This window comes from Salvelinus namaycush, chromosome 28 (genome assembly GCF_016432855.1).
Source record: "Salvelinus namaycush isolate Seneca chromosome 28, SaNama_1.0, whole genome shotgun sequence".
Lineage (NCBI taxonomy): Eukaryota > Metazoa > Chordata > Actinopteri > Salmoniformes > Salmonidae > Salvelinus > Salvelinus namaycush.
The window spans coordinates 20,836,054-20,854,687 of NC_052334.1; the positions used below are offsets into that span (position 1 = coordinate 20,836,054).

General features: G+C 43.0%; 1 protein-coding gene across 1 annotated transcript in view; it reads left to right on the top strand.

The window, feature by feature from the left end:
* The window catches only part of LOC120023542 (probable phospholipid-transporting ATPase VD), a 41,737-nt gene extending 23,103 nt beyond the window's left edge, over positions 1-18,634 (top strand). Inside the window, exons 10-21 of the mRNA XM_038967573.1 lie at positions 764-969; positions 1,167-1,340; positions 4,722-5,534; positions 5,693-5,819; positions 11,897-12,081; positions 12,182-12,437; positions 12,581-12,783; positions 12,888-13,088; positions 13,217-13,297; positions 13,481-13,585; positions 16,525-16,712; positions 16,848-18,634. Of these exons, the coding sequence (XP_038823501.1) occupies positions 764-969; positions 1,167-1,340; positions 4,722-5,534; positions 5,693-5,819; positions 11,897-12,081; positions 12,182-12,437; positions 12,581-12,783; positions 12,888-13,088; positions 13,217-13,297; positions 13,481-13,585; positions 16,525-16,712; positions 16,848-17,091 (2,783 nt within the window). The 3' untranslated portion in view covers positions 17,092-18,634. The remainder of the gene's footprint in view (positions 1-763; positions 970-1,166; positions 1,341-4,721; positions 5,535-5,692; positions 5,820-11,896; positions 12,082-12,181; positions 12,438-12,580; positions 12,784-12,887; positions 13,089-13,216; positions 13,298-13,480; positions 13,586-16,524; positions 16,713-16,847) is intronic.

Sequence of the window (18,634 nt, forward strand, 5' to 3'; positions counted from 1 at the left end):
AGGTGAAGGGTGGATACTTTGAAGAATCTCAAATATATTTTGATTTGTTTAACACTTTTTTTGGTTACTACATATTTCCATATGTGTTATTTCATAGTTTTGATGTCTTCACTATTGTTGTACAATGTAGAAAATAGTAAAAATAAAGAAAATCCCTGGAATGAGTCGGTGTGTCCAAACTTATGACTGGTACTGTATATTTTTAAATAAAATATGAGAAAGCTGTAAAACATTATGCTAAATGTAAACCATCAACTTAGTGAATACCATTTGTGTTTATTATGAGGGTTTCAGCATAAAATACCCTTTATATTTATTTTTCAAACTTCATTGATTAGATTATTATTTAATTAATTAGGCTATTTTCTCTTGAACCATATGGTCTATCTACTAAACTCTATGGACACAGATATAATAAATGAATACTCTATATTTTTATAATAAAAACAAGTGTTATTCAAGTATAAATTACCAAAGTTATGACAAATTGCCATAGATTTTCTGTTAATTACCAAAATTACTGAAGATTGCGGTAACTTCGGTAAATTAACGGTAGCTTTGCAACCCTACTCATCAGTGATATAGTATTGTGAATGTTTGAAAATAATTATATATTTTTTGTGGGTGCTTATTTGTCCTGAAATACCCTCGGGAGTGGCTCTAACCGCTAGGCTACCTGCCTCCCATGATACCATGACACTAAGGATTTTGTACAATGTATTTAACCATTTCTTTCGTCCTTCCCTGTCTGTCTTTCTGGCAGCGAGGAGGCTTGAAGTGTACGAGGAGGATGAGGCGATGGGTTGCTCCCACACGCTCAAGTCACGTGCCAGCGCCAAGTCCCTGAGCTGCAAGTCACTCAGCTGCAACCGCAGCTCTGTGTCCCTGCACACACTGACAGGCCACTCTGAGGGGGAGGAGTCACCCAGCCCCACCTTGCCCCGACACAGCGCCTTCAGTAGCCCCATGGTGAAACTCATACACCCAGTGTTTATTAATCCATTTTCAATAAGACCCCTCAGGAGATGCACGTTTTTGTTCTAGCCAAGCACTAAGACACCTGATTCTTCTAATCAAGACTTGGTGATTAGTTGATTCGTTGAATCACACACAACTGACGGCATGATATGAAATGTCTAATTCCTATTTTCCTGTCTTCCCTCAAGGAGAAGGATATAGTCCCAGACCCTTTCCTGGTTCAGAAGCTGAACTGTCTGTCCTCTCCACTCTTCCTTCTGAGGGACGCCAGTATGGAGCTCACCTACATCGTTGACTTCTTCATGGCTCTGGCCATCTGCAACACGGTAGTGGTGTCTTCTCCCAACCAGCCCCGCCATGTGGTACGTAACATAGCCTCAACTTAATAAAAGGAGGTAGATGTTTGCGGGGTTCGCACATGGTGCTTGAGGTGCTTAATTAAAGTACTTGAATTTGGCACTCTGAAATTCAAGCAATTCAAGTACTGCAATACTGCAAATCAGACATGTTCTCAGTTGGTACTTGAATTCAAATGAAAGAAGAGAAAATGATAAAAATATGTTAATATTATATAATTTAATATAATATGTGAAAAATATTTGAAAAATGTATTGGTCTTACGAATTCATTTCCAGGCAGACTGCCGAGTTTTATTTCCTCAAGTGTTTCGCACTCTGGTTTCCAGGTGAGATCGCTCATTCCACCCACACTGCCACTCAGCCAGGCAGGTACAGAACTGACTGATTTAGACGCCGCCAAACATCACATAGACAGTTAAAATGCCGGGCAAATGTAGATTCAATGTGTGTATGGAAAATGTCTGAGATCTTGAATTTCAGCTCATGAAACATGGGACCAACACTTTACATGTTGCGTTTTATATGTTTGTTTACCCATTTAATTTTTTTACCACTACATCACTGAACCCAACCAACCCACAACGTGTAATGTGCAAAAAATGTGTAAGACTTTGACTTTGTGAGCATGGGTGAATCGGCCCTGAAGGGGGAAAGACACAACGCTGCATTCTGCTTTGGCGCCAGTTCTACATTGACTTTTTCTCTCCAGAGCTTTTTAGCCTCGTTCAAGGAGCGCTCGCGATATTACGCTTCATCAAGTGGCAGCTGTACTTTTGCCGTTCTGTTGGATGTTCACATGCCGCTTTCTTCACACAGCCCACCCGCCCTTCTCGCGACCGGCAACGTTAAAGCTGCCTGTCAGAAGCAAGATGCTTTTTTGTAACTATGTCACACCTGCTCTCGCTCTCCCTCTCGGCGGCCCATCATTACGCACACCTGTCACCATCGTTACGCGCACCAGCGCTTCATGTGACTCTACCTAATTTATTGCCTCCCCTATATCTGTCACTTCCTCAGTTTATTCCCCGGGTCAGCATTAATGTCTTCTTGTTTCCCTTGTACAGACGCTGTCCTTGTTTTGTTTCATGTCTGTTATTAATTAAATCTTCACTCCCTGTACTTGCTTCTCGTCTCCCAGCGTCTGTCCTCACAGAATGCAGACACGAATATTGGAAGCATCAGGTAGTTTTTTTTGTTTTTTTGTTGGGGTTTGTGACGTCTGGTCCAGGTGCCGCTGCCGAAGGAATTGGGGGTCCCTCAGCTGGCTTGTCGGGCTTCCATGCCTTAGCTGGCTTGAGAGGTTTTCTTGCCTCGGTTGGCTCGGCAGGCTCCCATCCCACATCATGCCTCAGCCAGGTTTCGTCAGGCTCCCACGCCTCAGCCGGGTCTCATCGGGCTCCCACGCCTCAGCCGGCTCATCCGGCCCAGGTGGGACGCCGGGTGGCGCCCCTAGAGGGGGGATATTGTCACGCCTGCTGCCGCTCGAGGGTGCCAGGTGGCCCATCATTACGCACACCTGTCACCATTGTTACACGCATCAGCACTTCATGGGACTCACCTGGACTATATTACCTTATTGATTGCCTCCCCTATATCTGTCACTTCCTCAGTTTCTTCCCCGTGTCTGCATTAATGTTATTTTGTCCAGACTAATGTTATTTTGTCCAGACTCTGTCCTTGTTTTGTTTCATGTCCGTTATTTATTAAATATTCACTCCCTGTACTTACTTCTCGTCTGCCAGTGTGTGTCCTCAAACTATTAAGTAGTAGATTCCCAAATGCCCAATAAAAATACAATAGTCATTAAGCTGCAATAGGAAATGTGTGTTCACCAGTAGGTATGTCCCAAAGCTCTGCTCATCACTACTTAAATTAAGTCATCAGTACTGACTTACCACTCATGTAAGTAGTAAAACACTTATTATTGAGTAGGACTTGTAAGGTAGTGATGAATATACCAAGTTCGTTTTTTTTTGTTGAGGTTGTGGCGATATACTGCCATCTAGTGGCGACTAGAAACAATTGCATAATAGGAATAGGATTTGACATGGGTCCTCAGATCCTCAAAGTTCTACAGATGCACAATCGAGAGCATCCTGACTGGTTGCATCACTGCCTGGTATGGCAACTGCTCAGCCTCCGACCGCAAAGCACTATAGAGGGTAGTGCGAACAGCCCAGTACGTCACTAGGGCCAAGCTTCCTGCCATCCAGGACCTCTATACGAGGCGGTGTCAGAGGAAGGCCCTAAAAATTGTCAGACTCCAGCCACCCTAGTCATAGACTGTTCTCTCTGCTACCGCATGGCAAGCAGTACCGGAGCGCCAAGTCTAGGTCCAAGAGGCTTCTAAACAGCTTCTGCCCCCAAGCCATAAGACTCCTGAACATCTAATCAACTGGCTACCCAGACTATTTGCATTCCCCCCCCCCCCCTCCTCTTACACCACTGCTACTCTCTGTTGTTATCATCTATGCATAGTCACTTTAATAACTCTACATACATGTACATACTACCTCAACTAACCGGTGCCCCCTGTATATAGTCTATTGTTATTTTACTGCTGCTCTTTAATTACTTGTTACTTTTATTTCTTATTATCTGTATTTTTTTAAACTGCATTGTTTGTTAGAGGGTCGTAAGTAAGCATTTCACTGTAAGGTCTATCTATACCTGTTGTATTCGGCGCATGTGACTAATACAATTTTATTTGAACTATTGCAAATTGATGGTCCTTGAAAATAAATATTAGTGCTTGAAAAAGTACTTGAAAGTTGTCACGCTGGTATAAAGGATTTTGGAGACAGGCGCAGGAATACACAATAGGGGTTTTTAATACACCCATACAAAAACACTGGGCTGTACCCAAACAAAAGAGCGAGGGTAAACCTTGTTGACTGACACGGGACAATACCCGTAATACACAATATATAAAGCATGCAGCATAACAGCTGCACCAACGCATAGGTACTCACACCACCAACGGACATGGAAACAATAATCGACAAAGACAGAGGGAACAGAGGGCACATATATAACATACTAATCAGGGGAAATGGGAACCAGGTGTGTGTGTAATCAGAAAAGACAGTCCGGGGTTGATGATAATGAATCCCGTTTAGTGAAGCCTAGAAAGCCGGTGACGTAGACCTCCGGAACTGGTGAACAGAATGAGGATCAGTACCGGGGGGATCCGTGACAAAAGTCCTTGAATTTGACTTGCCACTTTCTGTACAAACCCTGTGTTTGCGATGTTTTAATTCCAAACAATGTCCATGTGTAGTCCTCAAAGGGGGAAAGCACATGCTGAATGTAACAAAAATGTATATGTTTGACCAGGGTTAGTGCCAATTCCATTTCAACTGATGTTGTCAATTACATTCCCAGGTCCAGGTGCCAGAGGTCTCCCGTACCCCCCTTAAATCCCTGGAGGACATCAAGATGCTGTTCCAGCGTTTTGGCCTCCCCCGCTTCTCCACACTCTCTCCTCCCCACACTACAGAGAGCCCTGGCAGCTTCACACGCAGGCTCTTTTCCAGGGGCAAAGCAGCCTCCTTCACACCCAGCCCCTCCCCTACCCCCACCAAGCTGGGTACAGAGCCAGACGGGGAGCATAACCTTGAGGCCTCCATCCTAAGTATCAAACCAGGGCTGGATGGGGTCCCTGGAGAGGATGGGGACCAAGGGTATGAGGAGGAGGGAGAGCATGGCTCTTGGAAAGGCGAAGAGGACAAGATGTTACACCTCAACCCGGGGGCCTGGAGCAGACTGGAGAACTCAAACGGAGCCGAAGGCCCTCCCAGTGAACCTGGGGCAGATGAACTGATCTATGAGGCGGAGAGCCCTGACGAGGCGGCTCTGGTCCACGCGGCCAGGGCCTACCGCTGCACCCTGCAGGGACGCTCACTCGAGCGCCTTCTGGTGGAGCTGCCAGGGATGGGCAGCCTGGCTGTGCGCCTGCTCCACATCCTGCCCTTCGACTCCACCCGCAAGAGGATGTCTGTGGTGGTCCGCCACCCACTCACCAAGCAGGTGGTGGTCTACACCAAGGGAGCCGACTCGGTCATCATGGACCTGGCAGAGTCACCTAAAGGTGCTGAGCAGTCAGACGGGAGACAGGGTCACATCAGAGAACAAACCCAGAAACACCTAGACAACTACGCCAGGGAAGGCCTTCGCACCCTCTGCATCGCTAAGAAGGTACAGACATCTACAGTGGTTAAACTTTTTAGCTTTGACCTTAAATACCACATTAATTCACATTTGTGTCTATGGAAAAAAGACTTGATAACTTAGAATAGTTGATTGTCCTCGTTAGAATAAATTATTTTTCACTTACTGGTGCATTGTGCTAACAGGTGTTGGAGGAGGAGGAGTATGACATTTGGTTGAAGCGTCATGCATTTGCAGAGACCAGTATAGAGAACAGAGAGGAGCTTCTACTGGAGTCTGCACAGAGACTGGAAACCAACCTCACCCTACTGGGTAAAACTCCACTGACATGTTTTCTTACACCATTAGGAGAATAAGGATGATTTATTTAATTTCTTGCCAAAGTATTAGTCATAGGGTACAAATCAATTAAAGGCACAGCCTGTAACTTTCATAGTCAACAGTGCTGCTCCTACACTTGTTTATAAACTGGTGGTGAATTCAAGGAGCAACTTGGTTAGGACTGTCCCCAACAAAAAAATAATCTTGGCCAACCAAGAAGAGTCTGTTCTTTCGAATTTCAAAGATTTTTCCATATTAACACATCCTATGTCAGGGTTATTTTATATTATTTGGCTCCCATCATTTTTTTAAAATATATAATAAAAAAATCTCGGACCCAACATGCAAAAAGTCCCAAGAAGGAAGTTACCCTACTTAAATAATGCAAAAGTTACATTTTAACTTCATTCATTAGGAGAGAGAATGCTGAAGGCAGTCAACTAATAAAGCAGGCAATGAACCATTTTGTGGTGCTGAAACGTAAAGTTGCAATCGCAGTGCAATCAATAGGAGGTAAACAGCACCTGGCGCTGAAAATATAGCTAACTTGTTATGCAAGTGGCGCACAGCAACATATCCAGAAAAACTACACCAGTTGAGTAATTCATTTCAACAATAATCTTCATTTTAATTTGACTTTACAAATAACAAGAGGGCTTAATTGGAGTCTATTTCTTCCGAGCCTATGCCTATATAAAATAGCCTACCTCAGCCAGTTAAGTTATGTGGCTTAACAGCATCTTTCACAAGAAAGAAATGGCAATAGAAGTGGGATTTTTAAAATTTATTAGGCCTACATAAAATTGCAACTGGCCAAAACTGTTGCATCTTACATGAAACAATAATTTAAAGAAAAAAAAGTGATGTCTGAATGTCTGTATCGGGAGTCTTGGGATAACCTGCTCCTGTAAGGACCAAAAATACTGTCAGCTTGAGATCTAAATAGCCCTGGATAAGCACTCACAATAATGTTAGTATTTACTAAATACAGTCATATAGGCCACTGAGTTACTTACTCAATGGGAAAAGTTGCAGTTCCACTCGGACACGATGTCGGATGAGATGGATGTGATTTTGATGTGCAGGCAGTCCTCCATTGACTTAACGTAAACTCACCCCATTCCGTACAAATGTGCGCAACCGCAACATTCAAACGAGGCTACAAAGAAAACTAATGGGACTGTAGCGACTGTGTTGACTTCAAAATCAGGGGTGTGATCTACGTTTCTATTCATGCGTTGATCGACATGGTAATGGCTCTATAGTATTGGAGAAAAGTTTTAAAAAACTGACCCTCCGTTACATCGTGACGTGTCATGCCGTAATGTACAGCACGCATTAAGCAACTATTTCTGTCTTACAATCTCTCTCCACCAGGTGTAGTACTTCTCTCATCGTTTAAAAACAAGAAATGGACAGTGACGGGGGTAAGGGGGTCATTTTTGCATCTTCACTGCAAGCGATCATCATTCTCAAAGCCGCTGTTTACTTCTGAAGATCACTTTAGCACCGCCCTAAAAACCCGATTCAAATTCGACACAAACCTTCAAATAGGTATGTAATGACACATTATATAAACTCTTTATAGTGTTTTATTTACATTTTAGAGGCGATAAGGTGATAAGTTGGACAGATCGAGTGGAAAAAAAGCAATTTTCCCACACAACATCTCTCCTTCTCACTATCACGCATTAGTTTCGCTTCCCCACCCGCCATTTTTAAAAAGACCCGACGGGGCTCATTGCCTTTTTGAATCATGCAGAAACGCGCAGCGCGGGGGTCATATAATTGATTCTGTTGGAAAGGGGAGAAATTGTGCTTTACAATGGTATTGACATTAGTTGATCTGTAAGTATTACGTTTTTGGGGCGCTAAAATAAGGTCAATTGTACGGACCAAGGTGAGTGAGTTTACATTATATGAAAGCCGGTTCCTGTCGTGAGTCTATATTGCGTTCATAGAGGAAAAGGAGGACTCGCATGTATAACTCGATCCAAACATTGTTAGCACATAAAATGCAAGTTTCTTTATTGTGTTGTATTCCTCTGTGCATGCCACCCAAAACACAAAAGGCACTCCCGAGCGCATCCCTGATTTGGCTCGATATCTGGAGTTCAATCAGCTCTGTTTGAATTGTGGCCTCATCCAGCGAGGGTATTGTTTTCTTAGCAAGGGAGGAGAATTCTCCACCTGGACGGACTGTGAGAGGATCACGTACAAACAATGATATCCTTGGGCAGATATGCTGTGGTCTTCAAATCTGGTGGAGAAGTTGTCCCTCAGCTGCTTGATGAAATCTTCCATCACCTCTGTGACAAATCTGCTGTCTGGTCTCTCTGCCTGTCGTTTCTTCAGTGTGCTGAGGTGAAGTAGCCTTCTAGATGACAAGTCCAAATCGAACAACTCAAGCCTCCTAGTAAAGGCCTCAGGTTTTTCCACCATGTACACCACTGTTTTCCCTCTTCCTTGTAACTGCAGATTTAACTCGTTTAAGTGACAAGAATATGTCAGCCAAAAAAAGCTGTGTGTAGCTTGCAGTTAATGCTTAAATTTCTCTGCGTCAGGCCTCTGTCTAGGGCGGGAATGCCACTTTGAAAGTTCCATGCTTAAATTCATAATGAAATCTGAGACACTGGCTTGGCATTGGGAAAAATATTGGAAGATGAACATCTATGAACACATATCTACAGTATCTGTCCATTCTTTCACCTTTTGATACTTTTTTAGAGCGACATATTCTCTTGCTATCAAGCTAATTGTTCTGAACTAATGTTGACGTTAAAAAAGTAGTGCAGTTTACAGTAGGCTATGTAGATATGTTTTTCCCCACCAATCAATGCACAGAGAAATAGACAAAAATAATAATTGAATAGAGACATTGGTGATTTTATGAGCGTAATCGGATCGAAATTATTATCTTATTGTCACTGAATTTATTATGTACTAATCAGATGTGTTAAAAAAAAGGCCTATTAATTGTGCTAATATTATATGCTAATTGTGGAATGACCATTCGACTATTAGCTCAAAGAATTTGGCCTAAGGCCAAACCTAGTTGACGAGTCCTGTCCTATGTGTTTAAATCAAATATATTCACTGAGCTTGTTTGATGCTTTAAGCACACTGTTTGATTAACTAATTAAGACACACAAATGACTACAGCGAGCCCAACCAGCAATTGATTTGATTGTGCCGGGCCTGGCTCAGACTTGCTGCGCTGTGTTAAAAAAAAGAAAAGACAGCGAGTGACTGTGTGACTAGCACCCGTTTGTCTTTCTCTCCTCCCTGCTGCTCCCTGCTGCAGCGACCACCACAGAACATCAACGTGTTTATCGCGCTGTCCGTGTTGCTAAAGCTGCAACATAATTCCAGCCATTTCTGACTGAAAAGTTCTCTTACCGAAATTCCTCATTTGTTTAGAAAAAAACAATCCCTATTCCCTAAACCCTTGCTCTCTTTACATGACCGAGTACAGTGCATTCGGAAAGTATTCAGACCCCTTGACTTTTTCCACATTTTGTTACGTACAGCCTTATTATAAAATTGATTAAATAAATGTTTCCCTAAAAACAGTCGCATTCATTCATGAATGCAATTTCCTAAATGGAACGGTTTATTTATTGTTTAAGCTAATTCTTCAAGGCTCGCTTTATTTTATTTTAAAACTAAAATGCTTGATTCCATTTCAAATCATGAATAATTGGTATGCTGTGTGATGACATAAACTAACGAATGAATGATTGATTGATGCAGTAGCCTATATAAGTTTTGAAATATAGGCCAAAGTAAGTTATGGTGTTAATGCTAAACCGGATGCGCTCTTAGGCCTACAGCTCAATGGTGGTTATACAAGGCTGCTATACTAAGCCTACTAATGATAATGACATTACTTATGATCATAATAGTAATAATTACAATAAGAAGGAGATCAAGAAAAAGGAGTGTTATTATTGTTATTTTACAAATAATTTTTGGGACAATTTGGAACAGCGTAAACAGCACTAAATAAATTATGAATAATACCAGAGGGGCTGTTCTAACGAAAAACAGTTTAAAGCCTTTATTACAGCAAAGCAAAGATTAAAAGCAGCCGAATGCGAAATTGTTACTTGACATGTTGTTGCATGAGGCTTGGTGCACATGGAATCAGTAGGCTATTAAACAAACACTCAAACAGGCAACAGAAGCAGGATCTGTCTTATTTCTGTGAATACAGTACCAGTCAAAAGTTTGGACACACCTATTCATTCAAGGGTTTGTCTTTATTTAGACTATTTTCTAAATTGTAGAATAATAGTGAAGACATCAAAACTATGAAATAACATATATGGAATCATGTAGTAACCAAAAAAGTGTTAAACAAATCAACATATATTTTATATTTGAGATTCTTCAAAGTAGCCACCCTTTGCCTTGATGACAACTTTGCACACTCTTGGCATTCTCTCAAACATCTTCATGAGGTAGAATGCATTTCAATGCAGAATGCACCTGGAATGCATTTCAATTAACAGGTGTGCCTTCTTAAAAGTTACTTTGTGGAATTTCTTTCCTTAATGTGTTTGAGACAATCAGTTGTGTTGTGACAAGGTATGGGTGGTATACAGAAGATGGCCCTATTTGGTAAAAGACCAAGTCCATATTATGGCAAGAACAACTCAAATAAGCAAAGAGAAACAACAGTCCATCATTACCTTAAGAGATGAAGGTCAGTCAATCCGGAAAATGTCAAGAACTGTAACGATCGTCTTCGGGAGAAAGAGAGGAGGACCAAAGCGCAGCGTGGTAAGTGTTCATGATGATGTTTTTAATTAAACTCAGAACACTAAACAAAACAATAAACGATGTGAACAAACGAAACAGTACCGTGTGGCGACAAACACTGACACGGAAGACAAACACCCACAAACCAAAAGTGAAACCCAGGCTACCTAAGTATGATTCTCAATCAGGGACAACGATTGACAGCTGCCTCTGATTGAGAACTATACCAGGCCGAACTCAAAACCCCAACATAGAAAAACATACATAGACTGCCCACCCCAACTCACGCCCTGACCATACTAAATAAAGACAAAACAAAGGAAATAAAGGTCAGAACGTGACAAGAACTTTTAAAGTTTCTTCAAGTGCAGTCGCAAAAACCATCAAGCACTATGATGAAACTGTCTCTCATGAGGACCGCCATCGGAAAGGAAGACCCAGAGTTAACTCTGCTGCAGAGGATAAGTTCATTAGAGGTACCAGCCTCAGAAATTGCAGCCCAAATAAATGCTTCATAGAGTTCAAGTAACAGACACATCTCAACATCAACTGTTCAGAGGAGACTGCGTGAATCAGGCCTTCATGGTCGAATTGCTGCAAAGAAACCACTACTAAAGGACACAATAAGAAGAAGAGACTTGCTTGGGGCAAGAAACATGAGCAATGGAAATTAGACTGGTGGAAATCTGTCCTTTGGTCTGATGAATACAAATTTGAGATTTTTGGTTCCAACCGCCGTGTCTGTGAGATGCAGAGTAGGTGAGCGGATGATCTCCGCATGTGTGGTTCCCACCGTGAAGCATGGAGGAGGAGGTGTGATGGTGTGGGGGTGCCTTGCTGGTGACACTGTCAGTGATTTATTTAGAATTCAAGGCACACTTAACCAGCATGGCTACCACAGCATTCTGGTGCAATATGCCATCCCATCTGGTTTGCGCTTAGTGGGACTATCATTTGTTTTTCAACAGGACAATAACCCAAAACACACCTCCAGGATGTGTGAGGGCTATATGACCAAGAAGGGGAGTGATGGAATGTTTTGATGTCTTCACTATTCTTCTACAATGTAGAAAATAGTAAAAATAAAGTAAAACCCTGGAATGATTAGGTGTGTCCAAACTTTTGACTGGTACTGGATATATATATTTTTTGCTACTGCTCGACTAAAGACATTTCGGCCAACCAACAGCCTATCGACCAAACAATCGACCAGTCGACTAAATGGGGTCACCCCTAAACTTGGTTAGGGGCTAGCAACAACCATTTGCAATGGCTGACTGTAGTGATACTGTTTCTGTCGCCAGGGGCAACAGGGATTGTGGATAGACTGCAGGAAGAGGTGCCAGAGACCATTGAGGCACTACAGAGAGCAGGGGTCAAAGTATGGGTCCTCACAGGGGACAAACAAGAGACTGCCATAAATATTGCCTGTGCCTGCAAACTGCTCAGGACCACAGACCAACTGCTGACTGCTAACTGTGGTAGCAAGGTGAATGTTATCCTGTTATTCTAAATTATTTGTCCTTCTTCAAAATGCGTTCCTGTCATCCTGCTGTCAATCTTCCTCATCCTGTCTTGTCTCTCTTCAGGAGGCCTGCAAGGCCTTGTTGCTGGAGCTGCGGGCGGAGGTGGAGCGTGGCGAGGCAGCTGAGGGCACGTCAGGCTTCACCCTGGTGGTGGACGGGCGCACGCTGGACTTCGCCCTGCAGGAGGACCTGAAAGGGGACTTCCTGGAGCTGAGCCGGCGCTGCAGGGCCGTGGTCTGCTGCCGCTCCACCCCACTTCAGAAGAGCCATGTGGTACAACTGGTACGGGACCAGCTCCGAGTTATGACCCTCGCCATAGGTCAGTGGAAGTCGGTAACACTTAAATAAATGATAAGTCCAGGATATATAAACATTTATGCACATTTATAAGGCAGTAGAAATAGGCCTGTCTTAGTGCTTCCAATCTAGATTTCTTAAGTCTGGGGCATCCTTTTTGTCCAGGTGATGGAGCCAATGATGTCAGTATGATCCAGGTGGCAGATGTTGGCATTGGGATATCTGGCCAGGAGGGCATGCAGGCTGTGATGTCCAGTGACTTTGCCATCTCCAGGTTTAAACACCTTCGCAAGCTGCTGTTGGTCCATGGCCACTGGTGCTACACACGCCTGGCCAACATGATTCTCTACTTCTTCTACAAGAATGTGGTAAGAACATCTCTCACTCACCCCAGGCACACATACACTCACTATCTCTGTCTTTATTTTCTCTTCCTCCCTCCCTTTGTCCCTCTCTCTTCCTGTATGTGTAGATGTATGTGAATCTGCTGTTCTGGTACCAGTTCTTCTGTGGTTTCTCGGGGAGCGCCATGACCAACTCCTGGGTGCTCATCTTCTTCAACCTCCTCTTCACCTCCGCCCCTCCCCTTCTCTACGGGATCCTGGACAAAGACGTGTCTGCAGACACCCTCATTAAGTTACCGGAGCTCTACAAATCCGGACAGAATTCCAAGGTGTGTTAAGGCGGAATCTGGATGTATTAGAACAATGATTTCCAACTCTGGTCCTTGGGTATATTTTTGTTGTAGCCCAGCACTAACACATACACTCATTGATATGTTTTATTTATGTATCTGTCCAGGCCTACCTCCCTTCTACCTTTTGGCTGACGATGCTGGACGCTCTTTACCAAAGCCTTGTCTGTTTCTTCATTCCTTACTTTGTGAGTAGATTTCCACAAATAGTGTTATTGCCATTGATCTATTATGTTTTGATACATATACCCTGAGAAGGGGTCAGTGAGGTGGTGTTGTTCTCTCTAGTCTGGGAGTAGTTTAAGTTGAATAGGGCATCATGCCATACCCTGCCTTTAAAGGCTTGACAGGACTTCCTTATTTTTGGTCAGGCATATGCAGGGTCAGATGCAGACATGCTCTCCTTTGGGTCTCCCATCAACGCCTCGGCCCTCCTCATCATCCTACTACACCAGGTCATCGAGAGCCGCACACTGGTGAGAATCACACCTTACCTGACACACCCATAGGTTGATAATGACAATGCATTTACAGTGCATTCAGAAAGTATTCAGACCCCTTGATTTTTTTACACATTTTATTACGTTACAGCCTTATTCTAATATGGATACAATTATTTTGGGGGGTGGGAATGCCACTTTGAAAGTTCCATGCTTAAATTCATAATGAAGTCTGAGATTGAATTATTTGTAAACAGTGACATTTTCATTGCAAATAAGACACACTGGCTTGGCATTGGGAAAATATTGTAAGATGAAAACATCTCTTTCCATTCTTCCCTGAAACTTCAATTTTCACCTTTCTTTTGATACTTTTTGAGAGCAACATTCTTTTGCTTTCAAGTTAATTGTTCTGAACATATGTTCCCCTTAAAAAAAGTAGTGGAGCCTACAGTAGGCTACGTACAGTGCATTCAAAAAGTATACAGACCTCTTGACTTTTACCACATTTTGTTATGTTACAGCCTTATTCTAAAAAATGTTTTTTTTAATTTCCCTCAATCTACACACAACACCCCATAATGACAACGCGAAAACAGGTTTTTAGAAAAAAAAAATGTATTACCTTATTTACATAAGTATTCAGACCCTTTGCTATGAGACTCGAACTTGAGCTCAGGTGCATCCTGTTCCCATTGATCATCCTTGAGATGTTTCTACAACATGATTGGAGTCCACCTGTGGTGAATTCAATTGATTGGACATGATTTGGAAAGGCACACACCTGTCTATATAAGGTCCCATAGTCTACAGTGCATGTCAGAGCAAAAACCAAGCCATGAGGTCGAAGGAATTGTCCGTAGAGCTCTGAGACAGGATTGTGTCGAGGCACAGATCTGAGGAAGGGTACCAAAACAGTTCTGCAGCATTGAGGGTCCCCAAGAACACCGTGGCCTCCGTCATTCTTAAATGGAAGAAGTTTGGAACCACCAAGACTCAACCTAGAGCTGGCTGCCCGGCCAAACTGAGCAATATTTCGCAACAAAGCATCCTTCACTCATGCTGCCAAACTTACCCTCTTAAAACTGACCATCCTACCGATCCTCGACTTTGGCGATGTCATTTACAAAATAGCCTCCAACACTCTACTCAACAAATTGGATGCAGTCTATCACAGTGCCATCCGTTTTGTCACCAAAGCCCCATATACTACCCACCACTGCGACCTGGCCCTCGCTTCAAACTCATCGCCAAACCCACTGGCTCCAGGTCATCTACAAGTCTCTACTAGGTAAAGCCCCGCCTTATCTCAGCTCACTGGTCACCATAGCAGCACCCACCCTTAGCACGCGCTCCAGCAGGTATATCTCACTGGTCACCCCCAAAGCCAATTCTTCCTTTGGCCGCCTTTCCTTCCAGTTCTCTGCTGCCCATGACTGGAACGAACTGCAAAAATCTCTGAAGCTGGAGACTCTTACCTCCCTCACTAGCTTTAAGCACCAGCTGTCAGAGCAGCTCACAGATCACTGCACCTGTACATAGCTCTTCTGTAAATAGTCCATCCAATTTCCCTCATCCCCATACTGTATTTATTTATTTATCTTGTTCCGTTGCACCCCAGTATCTCAACTTGCACATTCATCTGCTGCACATCTACCATTCCAGTGTTTAATTGCTATATTGTAATTACTTTGCCACCATGGCCTATGTATTGCTTTACCTCTCTTATCCTACCTCATTTGCACATGCTGTATACAGATTTTTCTACTGTATTATTGATTGTATGTTTGTTTATTCCATGTGTAACTCTGTGTTGTTGTATGTGTCGAACTGCTTTGCTTTATCTTGGCCAGGTCGCAGTTACAAATGAGAACTTGTTCTCAACTAGCCTACCTGGTTAAATAAAGGTGAAATAAATAATAAATATTAAAAAATTTGGGGGAGAAGGGCCTTGGTCAGGGAGGTGCCCAAGAACTTGATGGTCACTCTGACAGAGCTTCAGAGTTCCTCTGTGTAGATGGTAGAACCTTCCATCAGGCCTTTATGGTAGTGGCCAGACGGAAGCCACTCCTCAGTAAAAGGCACATGACAGCCTGCTTGGAGTCTCAGACCATGAGAAACAAGATTCTCTGGTCTGATGAAACCAAGATTGAACTCTTTGGCCTGAATGCCAAGAGTCACGTCTGGAGTAAACCTGGTACCATCCCTTCCGTGAAGCATGGTGGTGGCAGCATAATGTGGGGATGTTTTTCAGCGACAGGGACTTGGAGCCTAGTCAGGATCGAGTGAAAGATGAATGAAGGAAAGTACAGAGAGATCCTTGATGATAATCTACTCCAGAGCACTCAGGACCTAGTCTTCCAACAGGACAATGACCCTAAACACACAGCCAAGACAACGCAGGAGTGGCTTCGGGACAAGTCTCTGAATGTCCTTGAGTGGCCCAGCCAGAGCCCGGACATGAACCCGATCGAACATCTCTGGAGAGACCTGAAAATAGCTGTGCAGCGATGCTCCCCATCCAACCTGACAGAGCTTGAGAGGATCTGCAGAGAAGAATAGGAGAAACTCCCCGAATACAGGTGTGCCAAGCTTGTAGCGTCATACCCAAAAAGACTTGAGGCTGTAATTGTTTGTTTTTATATATTTGCAAACATTTCCTAAAACCTGTTTTCACTTTGTCATTATGGGGTAATGTGTGTAGATTGATGAGGGGGAAAAAAATATTTAATCATTTTTAGAATAAGGCTGTAACGTAACATGTGGAAAAAGTCAAGGGGTCTGAATACATTTTACAAATGCACTGTATTTAGCACTTTTGACTAGGTCTCAATGCCTTCACATTTTGAAGGGGGCAACTCATGGGTTCAAGTTGTGAATAAGTGCACCTGGGATCGTGTTTGAATATTCCCGTTCCATGTTATGTACTCTATTTATATTCATGTGTTGATCTGTGCTATGTTCCTGTGTTACAGACATGGCTACATGTGTTAGTGCTGGTGGGTAGTGCTCTCTTCTACTTCTCTTTCACCCTGGTCTTCAGTGTGGTGTGTGTGACGTGTAGTCCCCCCACCAATCCCCTTGGTGTGGACAAGCTACAGATGTCCCAACCACTCTTCTATGGAGTGTGTGCCCTCACCACCGTGGTGGCACTGCTACCAAGGTATACACACCAACAGTAGTGCCAACCTTTTTCAGACACAATCACTGCTCGATTTGAGACCATGTCATAAAAAACATATTTTTTGTAAATCGTTTTTTAAACCTTTTCTACCTTCCCTCACTGTCACTCTTTCAGATTCCTGTTCCATGCATTGCGCAACAGCATCTCCCCCTCTGACACACTGAAGGCTGCTCTGATGGACCAGCTCAACCCAGACAACTACTGTAGGAGGATCCAGCACTGGAACCAGACCCAGGCCCAGAGTAAAGCCAGGGGTCTCGTCATCAACGTGGAAGACTTGGACATCAAGATCCCTGACTTTATACTCCCTAAAGAGCTGAAGGAATGCAGAGCTGCCACTGGCTCTGTGCTCTCCTGACCTCAGAGGCTACAGGAGGTGGCAACCATAGTAATAGAAAGAAAAGAATAGTCCCATTCAAGTCATTGATGGCATAATTGGTGGACATGTGGCCATTGTGAGTGTACGCATAGGAGCAAAGAAGGAAGTAAAAGCAGGAAGTAAAAGCTGGAAGTGTACCCATCAATCTGTGCTGTGATTTGTTGAATTAACTCAACTGACATTATAAAAAATACATCCCATTTCATGAGCCACATCAGTTAGCATCATTTGAATGAACATTATACATTAACATGGAAATTATTTAATCACAATACCAGGCAGCCATTGCTAGAGTACCCATGAGTTTACCAGTCAAATTGCAAGGGTTAGAGGTTCCAAGCCTGTGCTATTCATTATTTACATGGTGGCTACAGGGTTCAACCCTAACACCCTTCAAAGCTAGCTGCCTTGCATGCGTTGCTCACTGGTGATGGTTAAGATCACCATGCTGTCTATCCAGGGAAAAGAGATGGATGTTTCTCACATGTGCCTAGAGTTGCATTAACATGGAGTCATGGTCCCTTGATTAAAGATTAGTGATGTGGACACAGATATTAATAAATGTGTGTCTGCTGTACGGTAGGACTTTGACACAATCCAGTGTCCATGGTGAAGAGGCCCCTTCACAGTGCACCTTACCCGAACACTGCGAGGTGTGGTCCACTCTGGCCCTCTTCAGTGTGCACTGAGCATGTAGAGAACAGAATGCTATTAGTTATCATTATTAGTTATTGAGCTGCGTACACTTATTTTTAAAGTTAGCATCAAGCTATGACTCCTTTTGTGTTTAGGCACAACTCTTCGACGTTGGCGTTTCTTAAACAAACACTCCAAAATAACATTGTAAATTATGCATATGAACCTTGGACACAGAGGTCCCATTGAAGGGCTAGACCAAATCAAAATGCTGTAAAGTGGCCTTTTCTTTCTGAATCGCACTTGAATTCATTTTGACTGGAGTTGAAATGGATTTGGCATGGACCTGACCTTTCTCACCACTGTTTTCCTCTGACCTGTAGTTGAGTAAAGCAGTCCACTAAAACATGGGATATATTTATTTAACATGTATTTCCTTGTTGAGATACAATCTCTTTTTGAGAAAGTCCTGACCAAAGTGACAGCACACGTTTAGTTACAAGACAAGAACCAAAATGCTATGTACTGTGGGTACCTTTGCCACTGTTCCACCCCTTGTGTATTGCGCTGTCATGGTGTATTTGTAAACAGTAATTAAAAAACGCTAAATTGTAATATTGATATTGAATAAAGAGAAACGCAATCAGCAAGAAGCAAAACACACTGACACAATGAAAATGAAATGTGGGAATTGATTGAGGGCCTGGGGTTTCTAAAGCAAGACAACCAAAAGTGCAACTTAGTAGGCCTAAGTGTAGGAGGAGGATTCAGGTATGGCCCTCTATATGTGAAGTAGGCAGTGGTGTAAAGTACTTCAGTAAAAATACTTTAAAGTACTACTTAAGTTGTTTTTTGGGGATATCTTTACTATTTATATTTTTGACAA